This window comes from Bubalus kerabau, chromosome 1 (genome assembly GCF_029407905.1).
Source record: "Bubalus kerabau isolate K-KA32 ecotype Philippines breed swamp buffalo chromosome 1, PCC_UOA_SB_1v2, whole genome shotgun sequence".
In the NCBI taxonomy this organism is placed as follows: domain Eukaryota; kingdom Metazoa; phylum Chordata; class Mammalia; order Artiodactyla; family Bovidae; genus Bubalus; species Bubalus kerabau.
This window is the reverse complement of record NC_073624.1, coordinates 26,538,620-26,566,125: the sequence shown is the minus strand read 5'-3', so window position 1 is coordinate 26,566,125 and position 27,506 is coordinate 26,538,620. Positions and strand designations below refer to the sequence as shown.

At 40.6% G+C, this 27,506-nt stretch overlaps 1 protein-coding gene and 1 non-coding gene across 2 annotated transcripts in view; both read left to right on the top strand.

Moving 5' to 3' along the window:
- PLBD1 (phospholipase B domain containing 1) overlaps positions 1-27,506 on the top strand; it is an 88,227-nt gene that overhangs the window by 48,113 nt on the left and 12,608 nt on the right. The window contains exons 3-6 of the mRNA XM_055570824.1: positions 1,882-1,965; positions 3,669-3,807; positions 8,605-8,745; positions 9,349-9,493. Coding sequence (XP_055426799.1) covers positions 1,882-1,965; positions 3,669-3,807; positions 8,605-8,745; positions 9,349-9,493 — 509 coding nt within the window. The remainder of the gene's footprint in view (positions 1-1,881; positions 1,966-3,668; positions 3,808-8,604; positions 8,746-9,348; positions 9,494-27,506) is intronic.
- Positions 27,001-27,107, top strand: LOC129642463 (U6 spliceosomal RNA). The gene has a single exon (XR_008709733.1). It is a non-coding gene; the product is annotated as a U6 spliceosomal RNA (small nuclear RNA).

Here is a 27,506-nt window from a genome sequence, read left to right as displayed (position 1 = left end):
TGAATGAAGAACTTTCACAGCATCATCTTTTAGGATTTGAAATAGCTCAACTGGAATTCAATCACCTCCACTAACTTTGTTCATAATAATGCTTCCTAAGGCCTACTTGATTCGCATTCCAGGATGTATGGCTCTAGGTGAGTGATCACACCATTGTGGTTATCTGGGTCATGCAGATCTTTTTTGTATAGTTCTTCTGTGTATTCTTGCCACCTCTTCTTAATATCTTCTGCTTCTGTTAGGTCCATACCATTTCTGTCCTTTATTGAGCTCATCTTTGCATGAAATGTTCCCTTGGTATCTCTAATTTTCTTGAAGAGATCTCTAGTCTTTCCCATTCTATTGTTTTTCCTCTGTTTCTTTGCATTGATCAGTTAGGAAGGCTTTTTTATCTCCTTGCTATTCTTTGGAACCCCACAGTCAGTCTCTCCCATCAGGAAGCTTCCATAAGCCTCTTAACCTTATCTATCAGAGGCAGATAGAATGCAAACCACAGTCATAGAAAACTAACCAAACTGATCACATGGATCACCGCCTTGTCTAACTCAATGAAACTATGAGTCATGCCATTTAGGGCCACCCAAGATGGATGGGTCATGCTGGACAGTTCTGACAAAATGTGGTTCACTGGAGAAGGGAGAAGTGAATGGCAAACCACTCCAGTAGTCTTGCCTTGAGAACAAAAATATATGACACTGAAAGATGAACTCCCCAGGTTGGTAGGTGCCCAGTATGCTACTGGAGATAAGTGGACAAATAACTCCAGAAAGAATGAAAAGATGGAGCCAAGCAAAAACAACGCCCAGTTGTGGATGTGACTGGTGATGGAAGTAAAGTCCAATGCTGTAAAAAACAATATTGCATAGGAACCTGGAATGTTAGGTCCATGAATCAAGGCAAATTAGAAGTGGTCAAACAGGAGATGGCAAGAGTGAACATTGACATTTTAGGAATCAGTGAACTAAAATGGACTAGAATGGGTGAATTTAATTCAGGTGACCATTATATCTACTACTATGGGCAAGAATCCCTTAGAAGAAATGGAGTAGCCCTCATTGTCAACTAAAGACTCTGAAATGCAGTACTTGGGTGCATACATTATTTATGATTAAATATTTAAATACATATATGTATTAAAATGTGTATGAGAATAATAAATACTGATTCAAGATTGCAGTTGCCTCTATGGAGAGTGAGTGAGTGAAGTCGCTCAGTCGTGTCTGACCCTGTGCGACCCCATAGACAGCAGCCCACCAGGCTCCCCTGTCCCTGGGATTCTCCAGGCAAGAACACTGGAGTGGGTTGCCATTTCCTTCTCCAATGCATAAGAGTGAAAAATGAAAGTGAAGTCGCTCAGTCGTGTCCGACTCCTAGCGACCCCATGGACTGTAGCCCACCAGGCTCCTCCATCCATGGGAGTTTCCAGGCAAGAGTACTGGAGTGGGTTGCCATTTCCTTCTCCAGGGGATCTTTCTGACCCAGGGATAGAATCCAGGTCTCCTGCATTGCAGGCAGACGCTTTACCCTCTGAGCAACCAGGGAAAGGCCAGGAAGAAGGGAGAAGGGAGGACAATTAATGTCAGCACTTCAACTGTAGCTTATGTTTTATATCTTTTTTAAAAATATGAAACAAATATAGTAAAATATAATGAATGATTTAATATAGTTGACTAGTGGATCCTTGGGTGTTTGTTATAGTCTATGCTTTTCTATACATTGAAAATATTTCCAATTTTAAATTGTATGTTTGATTTATTAAAAAAGGTAGGGAAGGTTTGCAATAGGAAACTTCCCACTTAGCCAAAATATCAAGTAATTTACTGTGATGGGAAAATCCCAGAAGAAAAATGGAAATGTAACAATTTTCATCTGTCCTTTCAGACACATGGATGACCACTTCACAAACCTCTACCCACAGCTGATTAAGAAACGTTCCATGTTGACTAAAGTGCAGGACTTTTTAACGTACGTATGATTAGCATCCTCTTTTCATTGCTGCTGAGGCTTCAGGGATTGAGTCTGTCATTTCATACAGCCGTTTTCCCTTAACCAATTTCTTTTCCATTTCTAAGGCAGGACTCCGGAGTGGTTCTTATAGCTAAGTGTAGCACCTCTTGGTGATAGCGTAAAAACTGGTTGCAGACAAATGCCTTCTAATTTATGCCCTTTCAGAGGTCAGGTTAATATATCACATTGTCAGCTGTGACACAGCTAGAGGAAACCTCACAGTACAAGACAGGCAAAACCAAACCCCTGGATCCCTTCCACTTGGAGGCTCCTCTCCTTTATAAATCCCCCTCCTCCCTCTCTAAGGTGCTTCCTTTTTATGGACCTAGTGACTCATGCTAGCTGGGGAGTTAGTGCACATCTTAAGTTATAATTCCTCACATCCTTCGAGAATATTTTTATTTTAGTAAAGCTTTCTGGAGACTAATAATTCTCAATATTCAGAATTTGTTTTACATTTGTGGGAAGGACAGACTGAGACTAATTTGGGGATAGAAGAACTCTTGCTTTGGCCCTCTAAAATATATACCTAGCAACCTGTTTGCCAGATGTGAAGGTCCTTCAGGGCACCTAGGCTAGATCTCATGAAGCAGTGATACTGTGTTTTTAAATTGATCTGGAGATAGCCTGAACAAATCAGAAACTGCTTTTAGTATACAAAGTTATGTCAACTCATCTTGCATAAAGTGCAGACAACTAAAACATGAGATAATGAAAGGAGTATAAAACAACAACAAAAAGACTTTTTTGTAGGACAGTCACTGAGGCAGTTATTGGCAAAAACTGGAATACAACAAATCATAAACTATGAAAATGATCTGAGAGAAATATAAGCAAATACAAACAACTATGTCCTTATGGATTTAGTGAAAACATTATAATGTTATATGAGATGCATTTGAATAGTCTGTCCTCAGCTTTCTTAGGTCTCAATATCACAGATAAATAAATAAATAAATATCACATCTGTGTTTCTAGATAGTTCTAGGTAAAGCATGCGGAGTTATAAAGAAAGAGTCATAGTCCTTGGGGCTTCCCTGGTGGTTCAGATGGGAAAGAATCTGTCTTCAGTGCAGGAGACTTGGGTTCAATCCCTGGGTCAAGAAGATCCCCTGGAAAAGGGAATGGCTATCTACTTTAGTATTCTTGCCTGGAGAATTCCGTGGACAGAAAAGCCTGGCAGACTGCAGTCCACGGGGTCATAGAGACTTGGACATGACTGACTAACATGTTCACTTTCATAGTCCTTGGGAGAAGTCAAAAATCATTTAGAATTTGCTCTGATATCTTTTCAAAATGACTGGAATGTTACAAGAGCCAGAATTTAAATTATACTAGCCTTTGTGTGGGCTTAGTTGCTCAGTCATATCTGATTCTTTGGGACCGCATGGACTGTAGCCCACCAGCTCCTCCGTTCATGGGGATTCTCCAGGCAAGAATACTGGAGTGGGTTGCCATGCCCTCCTCCAGGGGATCTTCCCAACCCAGGCATCAAACCCAGGTCTCCCACATTGCAGGCAGATTCTTTATCATCTGAGACACCAGGGAAGCCCTATACTAGCATAGGAATCTGAATATATAATCTTTAAGTACTTGGTTTTAATTTGGCTTTGGATGAACAATCGTAGAGACCACTAGTACAAATCTAATTTGTCTTCCAGGAAGCAAGATCAGTGGACCCGGGAGAACATCAAATATTACAAGAATGACCCATTTTGGAGACACGCAGACTATGTTATGGCACAGATGGATGGGCTGTTTGCAGGGGCAACAAAGAGAGCTGTATTAGAAGGAAAAAAGGTAAGATTTCTAGAAAGCTACTCAGGATTTATATGGTATGGCAAGAATACTGAAAACGGTCTTTAAAATTACATTCCAGTTAAGGAGAAGATCAAATTAGGACTAAAGAATAAATTTCTTGCATAGAAGTACTGTCTTATCTATCTCATTACTAGAACCTGACTCAATGTCTTAACACAAAATCCAAGCCTAACACATAAATAAACCAGCTTGTTTCTGTATCCTCTCCGTCTCGTTCATGTGCCCTGGGTCAGGTTAAAGTCCGATATGAATGTACTGGCTATTTGATTAACCTACTAAAGCTAGAGTTTTAGACAATATGATAAAGAAAAATGTATAAGTTTTTAAAAGTGTACAAGTACTATGATTTCCATCCTCCACAGCACTTGGACACACATACACACACATAAACACACACACGTCATAATTTTTTCTGAAAAGTTTACTGAATCATTGAGGATAGAAAAGTACTGTTTAATATACTTCCAAAAATTAGGAGGATTTTATTTCATGGGGGTAATATATATACCACACACACACACACGCACGCACGCGCGCACGCACACTGGACAAAATATACAAAATGACAGTTTATAGAAAATAGGTGCAAAAAGTATTCTTTTTTTTTTTTTTGCAAAACAGATTTTATTTTATTTTATTTTTTTAAACTTTACATAACTGTATTAGTTTTGCCAAATATCAAAATGAATCCGCCACAGGTATACATGTGTTAAGTATTCTTAATCACATGAGCTCGGCCTTGGTAATAAAACTAGAAATACAAATTAAAACCATACTGAGAAATGCTTGTTGTTTAGTCACTAAGTTGTGTCCACTCCCTTTGTGAGCCCATGGACTGTAGTCTGCCAGACTCCTTTGTCCATGGGACTTCCCAGGCAAGAATATTGGAGTGCATTGCCATTTCCTTCTCCAGGGGATCTTCCCGACCCAGAGTTCAAACCCATGTCTCCTGCATTGGCAGGTGGATTCTTTACCACCAAGCCACCTGGAAAGCCATACTGAGAAATCTTTTTTTACTTATCAGTTCGGCAAACATTCCAAAGTGTGAGAGCATACTGTGTTAACAGGTAATGGCGGGGAAAAGACATTTTCCTAAAAGACTGGTGGGAATACAAAATGGCATATCTGCTATGGACAGTTTGGCACCCAGCACCAAAAACACATACTCATTTATCCTCTGACGCAAGATTTCCAGGATTATCGCAAAGGTTCACTGGCAGCAATATAAGCCTATTCATTGCAGATAATTTACAGTAGTGAAGAGACTGAAAACAGCCAAAGACATGAAGATTGGCTGTACGAATGATGTGGCTGAAAACAGGAATGAGGTGAATCTCCATATACTGCTATGGACTGACCTTCAGCATCTGTTATTAAGTGTAAAAAGTAAAGACCAGTGTATATCATGTGCTGCCTTCTGCATAAGAAATTGAGATAGATAGATAATAGATGATAGATAGATAGATGATAGATTTACTCATATTTTCAAGGAGAAACAGCAATGAAAGTGTAAACCAATAACTAAAAGATAAATGAAAGGAGAATGGAGGGAGCAGAAATGAAAGCTACATTCCTCTGGATGTAACTTGTTTTCTTACATTTGACTTGAAACCATGTAAATGCTATTCATACTTACACAAAATTTTTGAAAGCAAAGTGATTCCTAAGACCTGAAAATGAATGCACACAAATATACTTAATGGTACATCAAGTTCATGGTATAACCATATGAGCAACAGTCAGATGACGTCAAAACAGAGTTATTGAACTTCCCTGGTGGTCCAGTGGTTGGGACTCCACACTTTCAGTGCAGGGGGCATGAGTTCGATCCTCGGTCAGGAAACTAGGATCCCACATGCCACACAGCATGGCCAAAACAAACGAGCAAAAAACAATTATCCTCACAAAACAGTGCATCCTCAGTGGAACAGATGCTAAGGATAAGAAAATCACCAAAACAAAAATAGACAGCCTTGACTTGTAATCTTACTTTAGTAAAAATATTATATTGCTATTTTGAAGTCTGATAGATTTTGATAGATAAAGATAAAGCAAAGAAGTATATTAGATAACAAGATTTTCAGCACAAGAAAAGTTAATGAAGTAAACATACTGTGTATTTTTTAATTAACATATAGGTAGGAAATCATTACTTTTGGCTTCCTTAATTAAAAAAAAAAAAGTACATTTCCTTTCTTTGTCCCTTGAAAAAGCCTAGAAGTAATGACAATAGCCTTGACCCAGCAGCATTTAGTCTTCCCCAGGAGAATATGGTCTATCTTAAACAAGACATAGAAGCACTAGCCATGGAGAAAAAGATTGGGAAATTTAACTAATTAAAATAAGAATTTCTTTTTATCAAAAAACAATATAGAGAATGAAAAGATAAGCTGCAAACCAGGGGAAGATATTTGCAATGCATTTAACTAACAAAGGATTTGTATCTAAAATACATAAAGAATGTCAACAAATTTTTAAAAAGAACATACCCAGTAGAAAAATGGGAAAGGGGCACAAAACATCAACAGGAATTTCACAGCAGAGGAAGCACAAATGACCAATAAACGTGAAGAAATGCACGATTTCAAGGTAATGCATCATAAAGCCACAGTGAAATCCTATTACACACCAGAATTGGGAAATCCCAACCACTATTGGTGTAAGTAAACTCTTACAACCACTTTGGAAAAGGATGGGACATTACTTGAAACATTTGAGGTTAATACATATTCTACAACCTGGCAGATCCACTCAGAGATTAGATACAGTCTTGAACATGGGGTCCACATATGTAAAAGTTCACAGCATCATTGTTTACTGTGAACTGTAAACGTCTCAAATGTTTATCCTAAGCATATTGTGATACCATATGTTCATGTAATGTGATACCATATGGGAATGAACATGAATGAACCATTTCCACACTGTTGACATTGATCCATGTCAAAAAATAATTTTGAGCAAGGGAATGCACATGATATGATTCTATTTATCCATATTCTAAACCAGGCAAAGTTTTAAAAATATATTGCCTAGGGATTTATACATAGATGATAAAATGATAGGAAAGCAAGTAATGAACAACATGAAATTTAGCAGAGTGGTTACTGCTGGTGGGGAACAGAAATGAGATTGGTGACTTTCTAAGGCACAGCTGATAGTCTATTTAAAACAGTCTATTTTTTAACTGGGATGCAGGTACAGAGGAGTTTATTTTTATTATTTTTTCTTAAAATGTGCATTTACGTCTTCATTCTTTCATATGTATGATATCATTCTTGATTTTTAAAATAAATGCAAAAAATTTAAAGGCAAATTACAAACTGAAAAAATCTTGCAATTCATATCGACTTAAAGAGCTCTTAAAAGTAGATAAAAAAGAATAACCTAGTAGAAAAATAAAGCATGTTAACAGTTCACAAAAAGTAAATCCAAAGATTCTTAAATATATACTCAGCTGTATTCATAAATGCCAAGATAAACTACAGTGAGGGGACTTCCCTGGCAGTCTAGTGGCTAAGACTTCATCTTCCAGTGCAGGGGGTTCGATTCCTGGTTGGGGAACTAAGATCCTACATGCCTCATGGCCAAAAAAAACCCAACACATAAAACAGAAGCAATATTGTAACAAATTCAATAAAGACTTTAAAAATGGTCTACATTAAATGTAGCTACCAGATACTGTTTTTTCCTTATCAAATTGGAAATAAATGAATTGTTTAATTCATTGTTGAGGCTGTAATAGTATAATTGAAATAAGCCCTGTGAAGATAATATGAAAATATCTATTAAAATCAAAATCATCTCTAGAAATCTGTTCTACACAAAGTCACACACATAGGAAATAATGTGTCCAAGGCTGATTATTGGAAGATTGTCTTTAATAGTAAAAGACTAGAAACCACCTGACAGTCCATCAATAAAATACTGATTAAAAACATTACAATGCATCCATTCATTGACATACTGTTTAAAACAATGAGGAAGATTTTTACATCCAATATGGAATGGTCCCCAAGATACCAAAAGATACGAAGAGGAAAAAAAAAATCAAGGTGAAAAGAAACACATAAAATATATTATCATTTATGTTTTAAAAAATGTATTTGTAAGACATTTTAAAAAGCTCCCTTGGAGAGGGCATGGCAACCCATTCCAGTATTCTTGCCTGGAGAATCCCCATGAACAGAGGAGCCTGGTAGGCTACAGTCCATAGGGTTGCAGAGTTGTACACGACTGAAGCAACTTAGCACAGCACAAGGCATTTTTAAAAGTCTAGAGAGATACAGTAGAAACCAAGTGGTAAGCTGGAGATAGGATTGAGGTTTGAGCAAACAGAGAAGAGGAGTGAAAAGAATTTCCACTATAAATCTTATGGCAACCCATTCCAGTGTTCTTTCCCAGGAAGTCCTATGGACAGGGAAGCCTGGTAGGCTACAGTCCATGGGGTCACAGAGTCAGACATGACTGGCCATGCACACATGTACATATGTATCACTTGTGCCAAGACTGAAAAAATTTGCAGTAGAGAAATGCAAGCAGAGTGCTCTGTTTTCCTTTCCTAGGACCCACTCTTCGAATCTGTGGATAAAAGGCTAACACGTCTCGTAAACTATAAAGTAATAAAAATTATTTTATAAAGTATAAAAAAATCTTGGTATCTGTTACATGAGGGACTCTTCACAAAGAAATACCTAACAAGGGGAACCCTCCCAATAGAAAATGACATGTGATAGTAACAAATCAATGTTAAGTGCAGGCTTTGTCTTTTCCCAGCCCATAACCCGGTTCCAGATTCAGTTCCTGAATGCTATTGGAGACCTGCTGGATCTGATTCCTTCACTTTCTCCCACAAAAAACTCCAGCCTGAAGTTTTTTAAGAGATGGGACATGGGACATTGCTCTGCCCTTATTAAGGTGAGTCACTTGGTAGCCTTTCTCTTTGTCCTTCTTCTGGTCCGTGGAGATTCTTTCTATATGTCACCCAAACATGGCATCTCATCACCCCTGCTGTAGTTACCTATCACCTCATGGGTTCCTCTGTCATGGAAGTTAAGAACTGGAAGGAACTGATAGAGGGAATTGGATGTACATGATGTTACCTCTGTTTGGATGCTAGTGGTAAAGAACCCACCTGCCATTGCAGGTTCAATCCCTGAGTCAGCAAGATCCCCTGGAGGAGAGCATGGCAACCCACTTCAGCATTCTTGCCTGGAGAATCCCATGGACTGAGGACCCTGGCAGGCTACAGTCCATGAGGTCGCAAAAAGTCAGACACGACTGAAGCAACTTAGCATGCACACAGCACTTCTGTTTCTTCCATCATTTTTCTCATGCTGTATGTACCTGCCACTCCTACCTTCCAGAATTTTCCATTTTGGAAGCTAGGACATAATCTGTCTTGTGTACATTAAAGGTTAATTTTCCACTACCAAATATAGCAATAAACACCTCAGTAGATGTACATTTCCCACATTTGCAGTCAGCTATCTGTTTACTTCACTGTGATTCTGGCTACAGGTTCTCCCTGGATTTGAGAACATCTTTTTTGCTCACTCAAGCTGGTACACATATGCAGCCATGCTCAGGATATATAAACACTGGGACTTCAACATCGTTGATAAAGACACCAGCAGCAGTCGCCTTTCTTTCAGCAGTTACCCAGGTAACTAAATTTAGAGAGACATCTCAGTACTTTGAGTCCTATTTCCAGATGAAACCTTGGTGATTCAGAGTAACTGGAATGGATGAATAAATGTTTAGTGATTAGCATATATTAATGAAAATTGGTTTTTAGAGTGCTGTTTGAAGATATATAACTCTATTACTTTTACTTAAAGTACTATGTCATAAACTATGTTAAGAGGATTGCCAGAAATTCACTTCTACAAATGCCAACTGAGTATTAAGTACAAGTCACTTTCTGAGGCTCTGCAGTGGAAGCAAAGATGAGCAAGAAAGATCCTGATTGCAGTTTCTCCTTGAGAGCCTGTCTCCAGTTCTCTTTTTTATGATTTTTTTAGTCAAAGTATGGTTGATTTACCCATTTCTCTTATTCTTTGCAATATCCACAGGACTTTACCTAGCGTGTGGCAACATGTACTTAAATAAATTTTTGCTGAATGAATGAGTGAATGAATATACAAGCTTATAGGTATTATACTAACAAGATAAATAAAATACAGATAAGAATAATATTACTGCTGAATACTGTATAGGCTACAAAAGCAGTGTTAGAAATGTTGTGAGTATTCAAAATAGGGATAACTCACATCTGATTGTTGGGAAAAGGAAAAAAGTTGAGATTTGAGATGAACCATGAATGATGACTAGAATTTGAGCAAGTAGAGATGGATGAGAAGGGACAATCTTTGTAGAATAGGAGTTGCAAACTCCTGTGCCTAAAGCAGGGGGCTTCCCAGGGGGCTCATGCCTGCAATGGGCTTCCTAGGTGGTGCTAATGGTAAAGAACCACTTGCCAATGCAGGAGACATTAGAGGTGTGGGTTTGATCCCTGGGTTAAGAAGATCTCCTAAAGGAGGGCATGGCAACCCACTCCAGTATTCCTGCCTGGAGAATCCCATGGACAGAGGAGCCTGGTCGGCTACAGTCCATGGAGTCACAGAGTTGGACACAACTGAAGAGACTGAGCATGCACATATGCATGCCTAAGGGAGACAAGAAGATGATATAAGTGAATAAAAGGGATCAGTAAAAGTAAATAGAAGTGGAAACAATTGTAGCAAAGACAGGGTCCATTGAAAGGGAGTCAGCTGTTCAGCACCTACTAACCGTTGTCACCCGGACATGTCCTGGAGATCAGTATTTCCATATCCTCTAGCTTCTCAAGAGAGAAATATGGATTTAAAAAACAAAACCCACTGTGTAAACCCCTAAAATTGTATCTGATAGCTGGAATTGCCCCCAACAGCTGGTTTGCAACCTCTTCAGGAAACATCACCAGCAAAAAGACAAGGGGGAAGTTCTTACCAAACATCCAAGTGTCCTATAGGGATATGATGTGGATACTAACCTCTAATTACAAATATGCAACTTATAGGGTGGTTATACCAACCACCTGTCATATCTACCTTTGAAAGAGTATTTTTGTCTGAGTATTATTGCCTCTTCTGGTTTTGTTGTTCTTGATAATACTAGCTTTACCCTATCAGGAATTCTGACCAGGGGAATAGTGGTCTGTTTTACTGTCCTTGTGATCTGATCCTTCCTTTGAGATCACTTGGATTTCATCTTTGTTGTTGTTTGCTGAATTGTTTTAGTATTGAGGGGGACTGAGGACTCCTTTCTGCAAGTTAGACCATGATTTGATTCTTTGTTCCAAAATTTAAGGACAGCAAGATACTGAGACAATGAACCATTCCTACTCTTCCTCCTATTTTTGATAAAATGCAAAATTCAACAGCTACCTGAAATCTTTGCTTTCAAAACTCTCCAATCTTAACAGTCCTGGATCCCAAAAGTAGTGAGGGAGAAGGACATGGAGGAATTTCGTATGAAAATGTTTGGCTTGCTAATATTTGCATATATTATTGTTGTTTGATCGCTTACTTGTGTCTGACTCTTTGCGACCCATGGACTGCAGCACACCAGGCTTCCCTGTCCTTCCATCTCCTGGAGGTTGTTCAAACTCATGTCCATTGAATCGGTGATGCCATTCAACCATCTCATCCTCTGTTGTCCCCATTCTCCTCCTGCCTTCAGTCTTCCCCAGTATCAGGGTCTTTTCCAGTGAGTTGGCTCTTCGAGTCAGCCAAAGTATTGGAACTTCAGCTTCAGCATCAGTCCTTCCAATGAATATTCAGGGTTGATTTCCTTCCAGAATAGACAGATACAGAAGTATACATATAACTGAGAGAAAACAAAAGACATCTTTCTTACTCCAAGATGTTTTTATAGGAGCCAGTGGAGCAGTGTAATTCATAATTTCTCTAACTAAACTGCTTTGTTCTCAACAGCAAACATGAAAACCATGTAGAATTTTATTTATATTACAAAGAATTGTTTAATTAAGGGATCAGTCACATCGGATTCATTCAATAGGTGTGGAACTAAGCTTTGCCGTGAACTCTATGCTATGTGAAGGTGCTGTTGATCCCAGAAAAGAAGCTGGGTGACTAGTATATTTTTGGTGGAGGAATGCCATGGTAGATTGAGTGAATTAGGATCATGATGTTGGTTTTGTATTCAGAGTAGCAGGACCTGGAAGTTCTTCCTAATATGGATAAATATACTAAGAATTGTTGAGTCAGAACTGATAGATCAAGTCATGATATAATTTATTCATCTACAATTTTCCATTAAAATGTGCTAGACAGAGTGTTTGTGATGAAAAACAGGACAAATGGTCTCTATTCTAACAAAATTTTACCTTCTTGTAAAAAATAGAGACAAATAAAAGAAAGCAATGCTTAAAGTGTGATTTGTGTAATAATAGGGAAGAGTAGTTTGGGGATGATGAGAAAACTTTTAAGAGAAAGTAAAGTTTATGTTAAGACACAAAAGCAAGTATAAATTAGGCAGACCAATCGGGATATGTGATGGAATGTGATGGAATGTTCCACATGGAACATAGCACATGTAAAAGCCTGTAGGCAAGAAAAAGTTCAGAGAAGCCCAGAGGGAGGGAATGAAGGGCAATGCAAGACCATTAAAGTGACATTAATAGATTTGCATTTTAAAATTACAAAATGCCAAGCTCCTGAGCGCTGGACAAGAGAGGCTTCCAACAGAACGTGTAGAAGGGTGAGGCAATAATCCAGGCAACTCAAACCATGTAACGTGTTATAGCTCAATATATGGAGAGAAGATTGATATTCATCTTCAAGAAGAAAAAAAATATGACTGCTGAATTACTAGAGCAGATCTTGGCTTTCTGTATATTCCTGTTGTTCCTGCCAAAATCCTTGAGGGATAATTGCCTAGTAAGAATTATTACAAGGGCACTCTCAAAACTGTCCTCCAGCATAGGGGGATAGGAGGAGCATTAGTAATCCTTCACAGTGCCTTGGTCAATATTGCAAAAGGATTTGCTTACCCAAGCACACCCAGACTTATTCAAGCCAATCTCATGCTCTGGGTTCACCAAGAGTCCCAGCTGACTTCATAAAAATAGAGGAGGTTATTCAAGGAAACAAATTAATATAATATCCCCTATTTTAATCTAGAAAGGTTTTAAGGCAGTGTCCAGGGTGACAGAGTAGAAAAATCTGAACTCATGAGCTCTCATGGACACACTAAATCTATAGCTAAGTATGGAACATTTCCCTCTGAAAAAGATCAGAAAACTAGACAAAATGCTCCCCACAACACAAAATAAAAGAAACACACTGAGGCAGGTAGGAGAGGCAGAGACATGGTCTTGCAAAAGACCTCCCCTTATTGTATGCAGCAACACTGGACAAGGAGGACTCTCATGAACCTACCGCTTCTCCAGGAGGAGTAAGGGATTGGAGCTCCACCCCAGGCACCCCAACCCTTGGGGTCTGCCCCTGAAAGATGAGCCCCCAAAACTCCTGGCTTAGAGACCCAACAGGGCTGAGCTCCAAGGGTTCCAAAGTGCTATAGGAATGTGAAATTCTCCTATTAAAGGATTTTGCATGTGGTCTTACCCCCAGAGCGAGCAGAATAACAGTAGCTTGGAAAGGGCCATACGTGAAGGAGATTCATTGTCAATCTAAAGGCATCGGCTGGAGAGGCAGGGGACAATTGAAAAGCTCCTGGGCTCCCCTGGTAGCTCAGTGGTAAAGAATCTGCTTGCCAGTGCAGGGGATGCAGTTTCGATCCCTGGTCTGGGAAGATCCCACATGCCGCAGAGCAACTAAACCTGTATGCCAGAGCTACTGAGCCTGTGCTCTAGAGCCAGGGAGTCACAACTACCAAGCCTGTGTGCCCTAGAGCCCGTGCTCCACCAAGAGAGAAGCCACAGCAATGAGAAGCCTATGCACTGCAATTAGAGAGTAGCCCCCACTCGCCTCAATTAGAGAAAAGCTTGCACAGCAACCAAAATCCAGCACAGCCAAAAATAAATAAACAAGAGCAAAAAAAAACCCTCCCGAAGGCAGAGGCACTGATGGACCTGGTTGTTGCACTCTCCACCTAGCATGCTAGAACAGGTTGGTGAGCTTGGATACAACACCCTCCCAACTGCCTAACTAAGCAGGCAGGGCTGGATGGTGGTGACAGCGTCCCAGGTCCTTGCTGAAGTCTGCAGGTACAGTGGTTGCACCACTCCCCCACCTCCTGGCTGGGGCTGGAGAGCTGTCTTTCTGAAGCCAGTGAGAGTGCTCCAGCCACTACACTCCTCATCAGTCTTGCTAAAGCCGCTGAGCACGTGCAATCCACACAGGAGACACCCTTTGATCCCTCGGCCTTGCTGGCCAAGGACACTGGCATTCCTGAGCTCCACAGGGCTGTAACCATCAGAAAGATAATTCTCAGCAGGCAAACACCCCCAGGGCACTGCACAGACAGCAAGTGGAAATAAAACCCAAGTATTCCTGTGAAAAAGACCTATTTACTTAGCCTGGAGCTTCAGCTTCAGACAGGCTTCAGGTTTTCCACCCCTCTAGAGGCTCAGGAGACATAGCCAGGGAACATAAGCTGGGAGACATCATGCTGGCACACCCCCTTGGCCTCACTATAGCTCGGGAACACTTCCCAGATAAAAGGTTATACACTGGGACTTCCCGGGTGGTCCAGTGGATAAGAATCTGCTGTCCATGCAGGGGCAACAGGTTTGAGCCCTTGTCCAGGAAGATTCCACATGCCACAGGGCAGCTAAGCCTGTGTGCCACAACTGCTGAAGCCCATGTGCCTAGAGCCCATGCTTTGCAACAAGAGAAGCCACCATAATGAGAAGCCCAAGTACTGCAAATAGAGAAAGCCTGCTTGCAGCAACACAGACCCGGCACAGCCAAAAAATTAATTAATTAATTTGAAAAACAGTTAAAAAAAAAAGCTTATATACTTGTCTGGATCCTTAGTTTCTGCTACCATCACTAGGCACTCCTGGAGGAGGAAATGGCAACCCACTCCAGTATTCTTGCCTGGAAAATTCCATGGACAGAGGAGCCTGGCAGGCTACAGTCCATGGGGTCGCAAAAGAGTCAGACACGACTTAAACAGACAACACATATGTAAAATAGATGACTAATAAGGACCTTCCTGTATGACACAGGGAACTCTACTCAATATCTCTAATGAATGTGGGGAAAAGCGAACCCTTATACACTGGTTGGTGGAAATCTGTACTGGTGCAGCCACCATGGAAAACAGTATGGAAGTTCCTCTAAAACTACAGCTATCGTATGACCCAGCAATTCCACTCCTGGATACATATCCAAAAAAAAAAAAAGAAAGCCAGAAACACTACCTTGAAAAGATGTGTGCCCTCCAGTGCGCATAGCAGCATTATTTACAATTTCTAAGACATGGAAGCAACCTAAGTGTTCATCAACAGATGACTGATAGAGAAGATGTGGTATATATATTATACACACACACACACACACACACACACAATGGAATACCACTCAGCCGTAAAAAGAATGAAATTTTGCCATTTGGAACAACATGGATGGACTTGAAAGGCATTATGCTAAGTGAATTATTTCACTTATGTCAGACACAGAAAGACAAATACTATATGAAATCACTTATATGTGGAATCTAAAACAATATAAATTAGTGAATATAACAAGAAAAGAAGACTCATAGATGTAGAGAACAAACTAGTTGTTACTAGTGGGGAGGAGAGAGGGTTTACAGAGGGTAGGGGGACTGGGAGGTACAAGCTATAGGGTGTAAGATAGGTTACATTTTACAACTCAGGGAATACAGCAAAGTGTAACCTTTAGAAATTATATTAAAAATAAAATTTGTTCATGTCAAAAAAAAGATCTATTGATTTCTATTGCATTGAAGCTTTAAATCAATCAGAGAATCAACATGTCAGTAAACCTGAGTCTTCCCATCCACAAACATTGTTTCTCTATTTATTTAGGTCTTCTTCTTTAATTTGAGCAATTTTTTGTAGTTTTTAGTATATCGGTCTTACATACCTTAAACTAATTTGAATCCTAAGTGAATTTTGATGCTACTGTCATCAGAATCAGTTTTTTATTCCCTTTTCCAATTGTTCATTGCTTGTATGTATGCATTAGTTATCTATCACCATGTAACAAGTCAGCCCCAAACTTGTGACTTGAAGGCATGACAGTAATTGTTTAGCATTACATAGTCTCTATGGATAAGGAATTTAGATAGGGCCCAGTTAGGATGGCTTGTGTCTACGAAGACTCGGAGACTGAGGGGCTGAAATCTCTGATAACCTAACTGAAGCGAAAGGATGTACTTCCAAGGTGACTCAGCTCCATGGTCAACAAGATGCTGCTGACAAATCGATTCCCTTCCACGCGCGTCTCTGTAGAACGGCTCAAGTACTCCGGAAACAGGCTCCTGGTTCCCCCAAGCCAGTGATCCATAAGAAAAGGCAGAAACAGCAGTGACTATTACGACCTAGTCTCAGAAGTCACATGCTGTCACTTCCATCACATTCTATTTATTAGAAAGAGGTTGTTAATGATTAGTCCACACTCAAGATGAGGACGTTAGAATCTATCTGTTTAAGGGAAACTTGCCAAGGAATTGTGGAAATTTAAAAACCATCACAATATTGAAATACTATTTTTTGTATATTTACTTTTTATCTTGAGAACTTTCTAAGTTCATTTATCATTCTAATAGCTTTTTTTTTTTTTTTTTTTTTTTGGTAGATTTCTTGGGATTTTTCTAGATGCATCATCAGCCCATCTCTGCAGGAAGACACTTTTACTTCCCCCTTACCTTGTCTGTCTTTGTTTTCTTCCATGAGTGCACTGGATAAGACCTCCAGGACTGTAGACTATAGACTAGAAGTGGCATGGAAATCCTTGCCTAGTTCCTGATCTTAAGTGAAAAAGTATGCAGTCATTCACCATTAAGTATGATGTTAATTGTAGGCTTTTTGTAGATACCCTCTATAAGGTTAAAGAGGATTCTGTCTCTTACTACTTTTCTTTATGTTTCTATCAATGAATAAGTGCTGCACTTCATGCAATTCTTGTTTTCTATTAAAATGATCACCTGATTTTCATCTTGTATTCATATAGTGAGTTCCATTGATTAATTTTCAGATGTTAAATCAACTTGGCATTCTTTGGGTAAGCCCCAATTAATCATACTGTACCCTGGAGAAGGAAATGGCAGCCCACTGCAATATTCTTGCCTGAGAAATCCCATGGAGAGAGGAGCCTGGCGGGCTACAGTCCATGGGGTGACAAGAGTCAGATGTGACTGACTAAGCCACCACCACCATACAGTTTACCATTTTTACTTGTGGGAAGAATCATCCAATTTCTTTGTGTTACTATTGGAATGTTCACCCTATGAGCATTTTTATTGCCTTTTAATGCATCTTACCTAAATGTTTTCCATATTAACAAAAGTCTCACAAGCGCTCCTCTTCGAAGCCTTCCCTAACTTTCAGGCAGAGCCAGCTACCCCTCCTTTCAGTTTCCCTGGTGCCTGTGGGTAACTTCTTCAAGGCCCATGTTCCGTATTCATGTCTGCATCCCCAGGGCCAGTACAGAGGCTTGCATATGGTAATCATGGAATAAATATTTATGGAGGCAAGGAAGGAGGAAAAAGATAATGGAAAGAAAAAGGAAAGGAGACAGCAGACAGATTACAGGCAACCCATCCTGATGTGGACATGTGGAAACTGGAGAGAGAAAGATGGGAAATTCAGTGAGAGGTGGAGAAGGGCCTGCTGAAGTGAGCATCATCTCTATCACAATCTCATTGACTTCTCTTCATCCTACCCTCCCTTTTTTTTTTTAATAAACTGCATGTTTTAAAAACTAATTTATTTAGCACCCTCCCTTTATACTGTTGATTTGAAAACAAGAGTCTAAGATGTTCAGGAATTGTTATCAAGGCATCTCAGATGCACACCTGGACAGTGTAGGGATTGGACCTGTAAGTTGATCCTTTGTAGCCACCCAGGTGGCACTAGTAAAGAACCCGCCTACCAGTGCAGGAGACAGAGGAGATGTGGGTTCCATCCCTGGGTTGGGAAGAAATGGCAACCCACTCCAGTATTCTTGCATGGAAAATCCCGTGGACAGAGGTGCCTGGTGGGCTACAGTCCATGGAGTCTCAAAGAGTCAGACACGACTGAAGCAAGTTAGGACCTTAATAGGAATGACATGAATAGGACCCAACTAGTTGTATGGGAATTAGGCAGCACCCAAGTTTTAAGTAAGTTACTTTAAACTCATTTGTGCTTAACCTGTCTTTGAAATAAAAAGAAAAACAAAAAGCCCGCAAAACTAATGTTTGTTTAGTTCCTACTTATGTGTCCGGCATTATAACTGACACTCAGTGTATGCATAATTCACATTTGGTGTGTTTTATGTCACTTAATTTTCATAAAGACCTAACAAGGAGGGTATTGTATCAGTATTTTTCAAATAAACAGGTTCAGAGAAGTTAAATAGCCTTTTCAGAACCATACTGCTCAGAGGTTGGGAAGTGCGGTTCAAGCAAAACATATCTGACTACAAAATACCCATTTTTTGGTTTGTTTGTTTGTTTTCAGAAATGGTTCCATTTGTATCTAAGTTAAATGGTTAAAACTAAAAGAGACCGTGGACTCAAAGGGCCTCCTGGGATGCGGGTGGGTGGAACTTTTGCGTGGGAACCAAAGCTGGAACCTATTCAAAGTGTTCTAATTGAGGAGTACAGTAAATAATGATGATGCCTATGAGGCTGAGGCTTCCCGCTTAATTATCTGTAGGTGGAGCTCTCCAGAGCGCACTCAGTATGTTTCACCAAGCATGCATGTGTTCCTACTTTGCATTACATCTGGGCGTTCCATTACCTCCCACACACATGTTACATACCCCTTACAGTTTCCTCTGGAGCTTGTTAAAAATGCAGATTCTAAAGTGCCATCCATAGGAATTCTTAACCAGTTGATCTGGGTTGGTACATTTGAACAAGCACCCTAGGCGTTTCTAACTTACTGGGTTTCCACGTCTATCCTTTTAGACTCTGGCAGCCCTTCGGGTTTGGGTAGACATGATTTTGCTCAGCCTTCTTGTTTGAAGTTCCAATACTTGAAAGTAGGAAGATAAAAGAATACCCTCAATGCCTGGGGAAAATGTAGCCAAGTCTCCTTCATAATCCATAATATTACTACTTTCATTCATTATTAAATTGCCTTTATAGTTGTAAACATTTTTAATGAAGTACAATCACTTTTATTAATTTCATTTTACCTCTTTTATCTTAGATACTTTGATCATAAGGCTGAAACATATACAAACTATGATTTAACACATGCCAAGATCTATATCTTCTGCCTTTAAAAAGCAGAAGAACCAAAGGAGGAGAAGAAATAAAAGTAGAATTAAATAAAAGTAGAACTCGGTCACTTATTCCAAAGAGTGTAGGTAGATTTTGTAGCACTTCATTCCTGCTTTCCTATGTGCCTTTCTTTTGTTTTATGTTCCTCTTTGATACCATCCCAGGATACTGAGTGGCCACCCAGGTGGCGCTAGTGGTAAAGAACCTGCCTGCCAATGCAGGAGATGTAAGAGATGTGGGTTCAATCCCTGGGTTGGGAAGATCCCCTGGAGGAGGAAATGGCAACCCACTCCTGTATTCTTGCCTGGGAAATCCCATAGACAGAGGAGCCTGGAGGGCTACAGTCCAAAGAGTCGCAAAGAATCAGACAAGCTGAAACAACTTAGCACTGGGATGCTGATAACTTCTGCCAGGCCACCCCTGCCTTGAATCTTGCCCCACCTAGCCAAAGAAAGCTTCTTCCCTTCTATCTTTACAGAAATTCCACCTTATTCTCCACATTTTGCTTGATTGACTGGTCATAAGGTGATTTTCCCCACCTCCACCCTGTTTAAACATGCAGCTCCCCATGATTCACCCTCTCCTTAATTGCTTCTAATGTATTTGCTCCATTGTGCATATGTGTCGTTGCCCTTTGCATGACTATTCCCCTCAATTTTGTCAGATGTATGTTAGGGTGGAAAAGGCATGTGTTGAGATTCAGTTCTAGATTTATCCCTGACAATGCTGTTTATAAGCTTTAAAAAGCGAAATACTTAAAAAAAAAAAACAAAAAAAACAAACCTCATCTAAGTGCTCTTTTTGTGAAGATCAAATGAAAGTATCCATCCTTCTAAAGCAAAGTTTCTGATGTGTAGTAGGTACTCTATAAATGTTAGTCACCACCATCTTCTCCTTCTCTCTTGTACGTAACAGTTATTTACTGAGTACCTACTATGTGTCAAGGGGCTTCCCAAGTGGCACAGTGGTAAAGAATCAGCTTGCCAATGTGGGAGATGCAAGAAACACAGGTTCGATCCCTGGGTCTAGAAGATCCTTTAGAGAAGGAAATAGGCAACCCACTCCAGTGTTCTTGCCTGGAGAATTCCATTGACAATCCGTGGGGTCACAAAGAACTGGACACAACTGAGTGACTGAGCACAAAGATACTACATGTCAAATCCTTTTCTTGCCACTGGAGTGAATAAGACAGAACAAGTTCCTTACATGCTATGGGATAGATGGAAAAGGAAACAGTAAACAAGTAATATAACCTAAAGGAAATAACTTCTTATTGAAGAAAAGCAAACAATTTTGATTGTTTGAACACTGATTAAATGTACACCCACCTCTTCATATTTACTCTGTATAATCTTTGCTGTTGTTCAGTCACTAAGTCATGTCCAACTCTGCGATACCATGGACTGAAGCACGCCAGGCTTCCCTGTTGTTCACTATCTCCCCAAGTTTGCTCAAATTCATGTCCCTGAGTCAGCAACATGCTATCTAACCATCTCATCCTCTGTCATCCCCTTCACCTCCTGCCTTCAGTCTTTCCCAGCATCAGGGTCTTTTACAGTGAGGTGGCTCTTCACATCAGGTGGCCAAAGTTTTGGAGCTTCAGCTTCAGCATCATCCTTTCAATGAATATTCAGGGTTGGTTTCCTTTAAGATTGACTGGTTGGATCTCCTTGCAGTCCAAGGGACTCTCAAGAGTCTTCTCCAACACCACAGTTCAAAAGCATCAATTCTTCAGTGCTCAGCCATCTTTATGGCCCAAGAGATTATTATTATCTTAGAATAAGAATTATACTTATTGTTTTATTTGAGCTACTTCAGGATATTCAGACTCCAGAGTATGGTCTTCATGTGCCTGAATATCTAATAGTATGAATCTTTCATTGATCACATTCCTATTGCAGGATAAAGCAGAAATGTGCTGAAAAACAAAAACAAAAACCCAGCCATACTTGATTGAAGAATAATTACTGGAAAGTGAAGGGGGAAATTGGTTGGTACCAGTTAGGTTCTTAGCAGAAAGAGAAGTAAATGAATGCCATTCTGTAAGGAAGGAAGACTGAGTCCATTGTAGAGTAGACAGAACAAGTGACTGGAAGATTTCACGTTGTGGGATGACATGAGAGCATATTTTCTTAGGGAGGAAGCAGAGGTTTTTCCCGCTGCAGTCACCTTAGTGCAGGGCTCCTGGTGGAGACTCAGAGTGGAGCAGAGGTGGGCAGGGAGAGCAGTCTGGGCATGTGACTTTTGGAGAAGCTGAAGGAATTCTACTACAGGGGTAGTAGGCTGGGGTCATTGCACAGCTTGGAATCTGCTGCTGCTGCTAGGTCGCATCAGTTGTGTCCGACTCTGTGCGACCCCATAGATGGCAGCCCACCAGGCTCCCCCATCCCTGGGATTCTCCAGGCAAGAACACTGGAGTGGGTTTTCATTTCCTTCTCCAATGCATGAAAGTGAAAAGTGAAAGTGAATTTGCTCAGTTGTGTCTGACTCTTCACGACCCCATGCACTGCAGCTCACCAGGCTCCTCCATCCATGGGATTTTCCAGGCAAGAGTACTGGAGTGGGGTGCCATTGCCTTCTCCCACTTGGAATCTAGTAGGTGTTAAATAAAGTTTTAATGAGTATCAGATAGGCTTTGAGACATCAGACAGCCCAGCATAGGTGATTGCCTTCCCCAAGGTCTGAGAAGTGATATTGCTCCTCTTTAGCTGTGGGGAAAACCTGAGCAGAAAGGTGAGTATGGTGCTAAGATATTACTTTGTTTTTTTCCTTTTAAAAAAGGAAACTATTCCAGAAGTGTCACATCCATCTATGTTAAAATCAAATGGCAGTAAGACATTTGAAAACAAAATACGTTGTGTAACTGGGTTACTATTATTATACTAGCTACTGCTGAACCTCCAAAAGTTTGTGCTGTAAACACATATGTGATTAGTATTGCTTTTGAGTGTACAGGACAGTGTCTCAGCTGGGCACATCCATGCATCCATGGTTGGCTGGGGTTGGGTGGGCAGCTCTGTTGATCTTGGATGAACTCTGTCGCACTTTGGGGGCTGCCCAGCTAGAGGCTGGGCCTCCTGCACTTTGCTTCCCATCCCAGAGACTAGGCTAGGCTGCACTAATTTTCTCAGCTGTAACAGGGTTATAAGAGAGTGAGAAGAAGTGTGCAAGGTCTCTTGAGGCCTAGGCTAGAACTGGCACCTTTTGTTAAGCTAAAACAGTTCAGATTTAAGAGGTGGGGAAGCAGACAATGCCTCTTGCTGGGAGATGCTGCAATGTCCCATTGCTAAGTATGGATAAAGCAAGGGGTGAAGACATGCAGCACAGATATTTTTACAATCATGATCCTCATGCCTGACCCTGAGTTGTATGTCATTCATGTCCTTGGCCAACAATGAGTCTACTCTTTTGGAAGGAAGGAAGGTTTTTGGTCTTCAGAGTGTTGCTGAAATTCAGCCTCTGTTCACTGGTGCTGAATAGAAATGCAGAGACCGAGTTTGGGGTGAAGTAGAAAAGAGTAGCTTTTATTGCTTTGCCAGGAAAAGAGGGCCATAAAGGGCTAATGCCCTCAAAACTATATGACCCACCCTGAAGAGGGTAATGAGGAGTTTCAAAATGTGAGGAGCAGGGCATGATCAGCTAATCGACAGTTCTTGGATTGTGTGGCATCAAGGTGAAGCTTCAAGCGCCATCAGTCTTCTGATTTCAACCAGTCTAGGGTCTTTGTCCTTGTGGTCAGGAGTTTTCATCTCTCCAGATGAAAGGGGGAGGGGGTCTGCTTCTTGTAAAAACAACTTAGGAATGTGTGTCAGGCCTTTATCTGTGTCTTTCAGGGAACTGAGAGTTCAGTGATTCTTCTGTGTGGCAGAATTATAGCCTAAATTGTTACCAGTTCCCCAGCCCAACAGCTATTCTTTCTTCTACATCTTCACATTTTCCAGTGGTTAACTCTTGAGTCAATATTTTGCTTCAGAAGACAAGGACACAGGGGCTTATGGTTTCAAAAGCTTTGGAGCAGTTAATGCATGTGATGTGCAAATGAACGCATTTTAAATTTTTAATGGTTTATAACATTATCTAAGTGATAGAGAATTTGGATACCTGTGAAGATACCCAATGAGCTACAAGAAAACTTTGAAAGGCAATTCAGTGAGCTCAGAAATAAAATTAATGAACAGAAAGAATACTAAAGAGAAACTGGTATTTTCTGAATACCAACTGAAATTAAAAAATAGAACCAAATAAGAACTTAATAAATGAAGACTGAATTAGAAAGCACTGGAAATACTGGAGACCACATGGAAGAGAGAATTAGTGAGCTCAAAGACAAATCTAGAAATGATATAGATAGAAGAGAGGAAATTAAGGTCTACAAAGAATAAAATCCTATAGAACTATCTGACTCCATTAGGAAATGTATCATTAGGGTAATGGGTATCCCAGAAAGGATAAGGGAGAGTGTATTGAAAGAAATAACAGTTGTGGACTACCCAAACCTGGGGAAAAAAACTGGACATACAAGTCTATGAAGTTAAGCAACTGATGTGTCTTTTTTGTGCCAGTTCCATACTGTTTTATGACCGTAGCTTTGAAGTATAGTCTGAAGCCAGGGAGCATGATTCTTCTAGCTCTGTTCCTCTTTCTCAAGATTGTTTTGGCTATTTGGGAACCTTGCAAGTATTATGCTAAATGAAGTAAGTCAGATGGAAAAAGACCCATATCATATGATTTCATTCATATGTGGAATACAAAAATAAATTAAAAATAAATGAACAAACCAAACCAAACAAACACAGAGATACAGTGAACAGATTAGTGGTTACCAGAGAGGAAGGGTGGTAGGGGGAGGGCATTTTGGGAATGAGCACACTGGAGTGTATACAGGAGGAGAAATATAATATTTATATATACAAAAATTTATATAATGTTCAGTTCAGCTGCTCAGTCATGTCCAACTCTTTGAGACCCCATGGACTGTAGCACACCAGGCCTCCCTGTCCATCACCAACTCCCAGAGTCCACCCAAAACCATGTCCATCGAGTCGGTGATGCCATCCAATCATCTCATCCTCTGTTGTCCCCCTGTCCTCCCACCTTCAATCTTTCCCAGCATCAGGGTGTTTTCCAGTGAGTCAGTTCTTCACATCAGGTGGCCTAAGTATTGGAGTTTCAGCTTCAGCAGCATCATCCAATGAATATTCAGGAGTGATTTCCTTTAGGATTGACTGGTTGGATTTCATTGCAGTCCAGGGGACTCTCAAGAGTCTTCTCCAACACCACAGTTCAAAAGCATCAATTCTTCAGCACTCAGCTTTCTTTATAGTCCAACTCTCACATCCATACATGACTACTGGAAAAACCATAGCTCTGACTAGACAGACCTTTGCTGGCAAAGTAATGTCTCTGCTTTTGAATATGCTGTCTAGGTTGGTCATAGCATTTCTTCCAAAGAGCAAGTGTCTTTTAATTTCAAAGCTGCAGTCACCATCTGCAGTGATTTTGGAGGCCAAGAAAATAAAATCTCGCACTATTTCCATCGTTTCCCCATCTATTTGCCATGAAGTGATGGGACCGGATGCCATGATCTTAATTTTCTGAATGTTGAGCTTTAAGCCAACTTTTTCACTCTCCTCTTTCACTTTCATCAAGAGGCTCTTTAGTTCCTCTTCGCTTTTGGCCTTAAGGGTGTGTCATCTGCATATCTGAGGTTGTTGATAGTTCTCCCAGCAATCTTGATTCCAGCTTGTGCTTCATCCAGTGAATTTGAAGTGTCAAATATTTCTTCTTTAGGTAAAACTTTTTTTCCCCACCTCTTGAGTAACTCTGTTCAGTAGTTTAGTAATTGGGCCTTCCCTCATAGCTCAGTTGGTAAAGAATCCGCCTGCAATGTTTAGTAATTAGATGCCTTTCTTTTGCTTTCCAGTAGGTGGCGATATAGCGCAAGTTGGTTTTGTTTTGGTTTTTTTCCTTTTCTTTTTTATTTTTTGCGACGGGGAGCGGTCGGGGTTCTTTTCCCAGAGCTGCCTCTGGTTATTTTTGAGAGCTGTCACTTCCCACCCTCTACTGTCTCTGTCAGGGATGTTGCCCTGGACCCTTATTGTCACCGGTGCTGTTGGTGGGGCACCTCTGAGATAGCAGGTTCCTCGGCTGTGTGCAGTTCCCTGGGTATGGGAGGGAGAGAGTGAAACGGAACCGGGGTCGCAGGCGTCTCTGCCTTGACTGGGGTTGTAGGTGCTGCTGCTGGAGGCAGTGGGGGAGGGGAGGCTGAGTCGTGGTGCCCTGTAGCTTGAGGAACAGACTTGCAGGGCTTGCTGCCGCTGCCTTCCAGCTCCCTGTTGGCTGGGGGTGCTGTGACCAGGCCACCAGACTCGTGTGTGCCACCTACCCAGCTATTAAGGCTTCTCCGGGGCTCTGGGCCCAGCTATTGTGGCCAGGGATTCAGGACTACAGGTACTGCCTTCATTGTTCCTCTGGTTCTTCCTCCTCCATGTGGTCCAGTCCACCCACCTTTAGATAACAGATGTGTGGAATTCTCCAGCATCCTGCTGTGTGGGGCAGAGTCACCTTTGTTGAGTTACGGATGCTTTACTGGTTTTACTGGTTGTAGATTGAGGGGGAGAGATAAAGGGAGTGTCTCACACCCCTGTGATGTTGATGTCACTCTTCCAAACGGGGCACATTTTAAATACACTTGGTAGGATAATAAGGATAAACTCTTCTGGGTTGTACTAAGCAAGAGATCTAAATAGAATTAGAGGAGAGTGGTCATTGTTTATAATTCAAGTGGCTATTTTAAAAAAACCTTCTGAAAGTCCATTTTTAAAAAGATTTTATTTTTGTCTGCACTGGATCTTCGTTGCTTTGTGCAGGCTTTCTCTAGTTGCAGCAAGCTGGGACTACTTACTCTTTGTTGTGGTGTGAGGGCTTCTCATTGCAATAGCTTCTCTTGTTGCGGAGTATGGGCTTTAGGGTGCACAGGCTTAGTTGCTCCACGACATGTGGAATCTTGCTGGACCTGATCTGTGTTCCCTGCATTGGCAGGCGGATTCTTATCCACTCTGCCACCAGGGAAGACCTCAGGTGGTTATTTTCTAAGTCCTGGAAGTAACTGTAAGGGTTCTCTTTTGTCTCTTAATTAAATTTAGTAAGAAGCTTACTATGAAATGTAATTTGCCAGCTGGCTTTCATCCCAGATGTTTCACTCTATCCTTATCTAACACAGAGTGCCTTCTGAAGTTGCTAGTGAAAGATTAGAGCAAGAATATAATTTTACATATTCAAAGAACACTTGTTGCTCTTATAATGCTATATTTCAGGACTTTGTCCCTTCCCTGGGCCTTTTCTTTAACTTTAAACTCAAAATTATAAAATTAGACTCCTTGACTAAAGTTTTTTGTAAGACAGTTTATCTTCTTTGTTCTACAACTCTAGATGGCCTACTTTTTTTTTTTTTGGTCTTCTATAAACAGTCTTGCTCTTGAATGAAATACTGTTCCTTTCATGTTAGTATTAGTCACTTACCTATACATATTAAAGAACGCCTGCCCTCTTGTGTCCATCGAGGCTGCTACAATAAGGAGTGAATTAGCAAGAGTATCAGGCCAGAAATACAGCTTTCCATCCTGTGGAGATTTTCTATCAGAGAGCTTGCTCAAGGCTGCCAGTATGGTTGTTCAGATGAAATATTGCAAAATAACTCCAGCCCAAGTGGTGAATGAATAGTCATTAAAATTTGCTTGTATAGTGCTCGCTTCGGCAGCACATATACTAAAATTGGAACGATACAGAGAAGATTAGCATGGCCCCTGCGCAAGGATGACACGCAAATTCGTGAAGCGTTCCATATTAAAAAAAAAAAAAAATTTTGCTTGTATATAGTCATTAATATGACTATATAATCATATTATGACTATATAGTCATTAATACTTTGCTTGTCAATCATGCATCCTTAGGTCTGGTTCCTGATTTAATGTATTTTCATCAAATCATAAAATCAAAATTTTTCAATGGAGAGCCCAGGGATGGAGGTTCACCAGCATCTGCTGCCGAGGTGAACCAAAGCTGGAGGAGGGCAATGACAACTGACACCCTAGAGCTCGTTATAAACAGTGAAGCAAGCCAGAGAAACACAATTATTGCATATTAACACACACATATGGAATCAAGAAAAATGGTACTGATGAGCCTATTTGCAGGGCAGGAATAGAGTCGCAGACAGAGAACAGACTTGTGGACCCAGCGGGGGAAG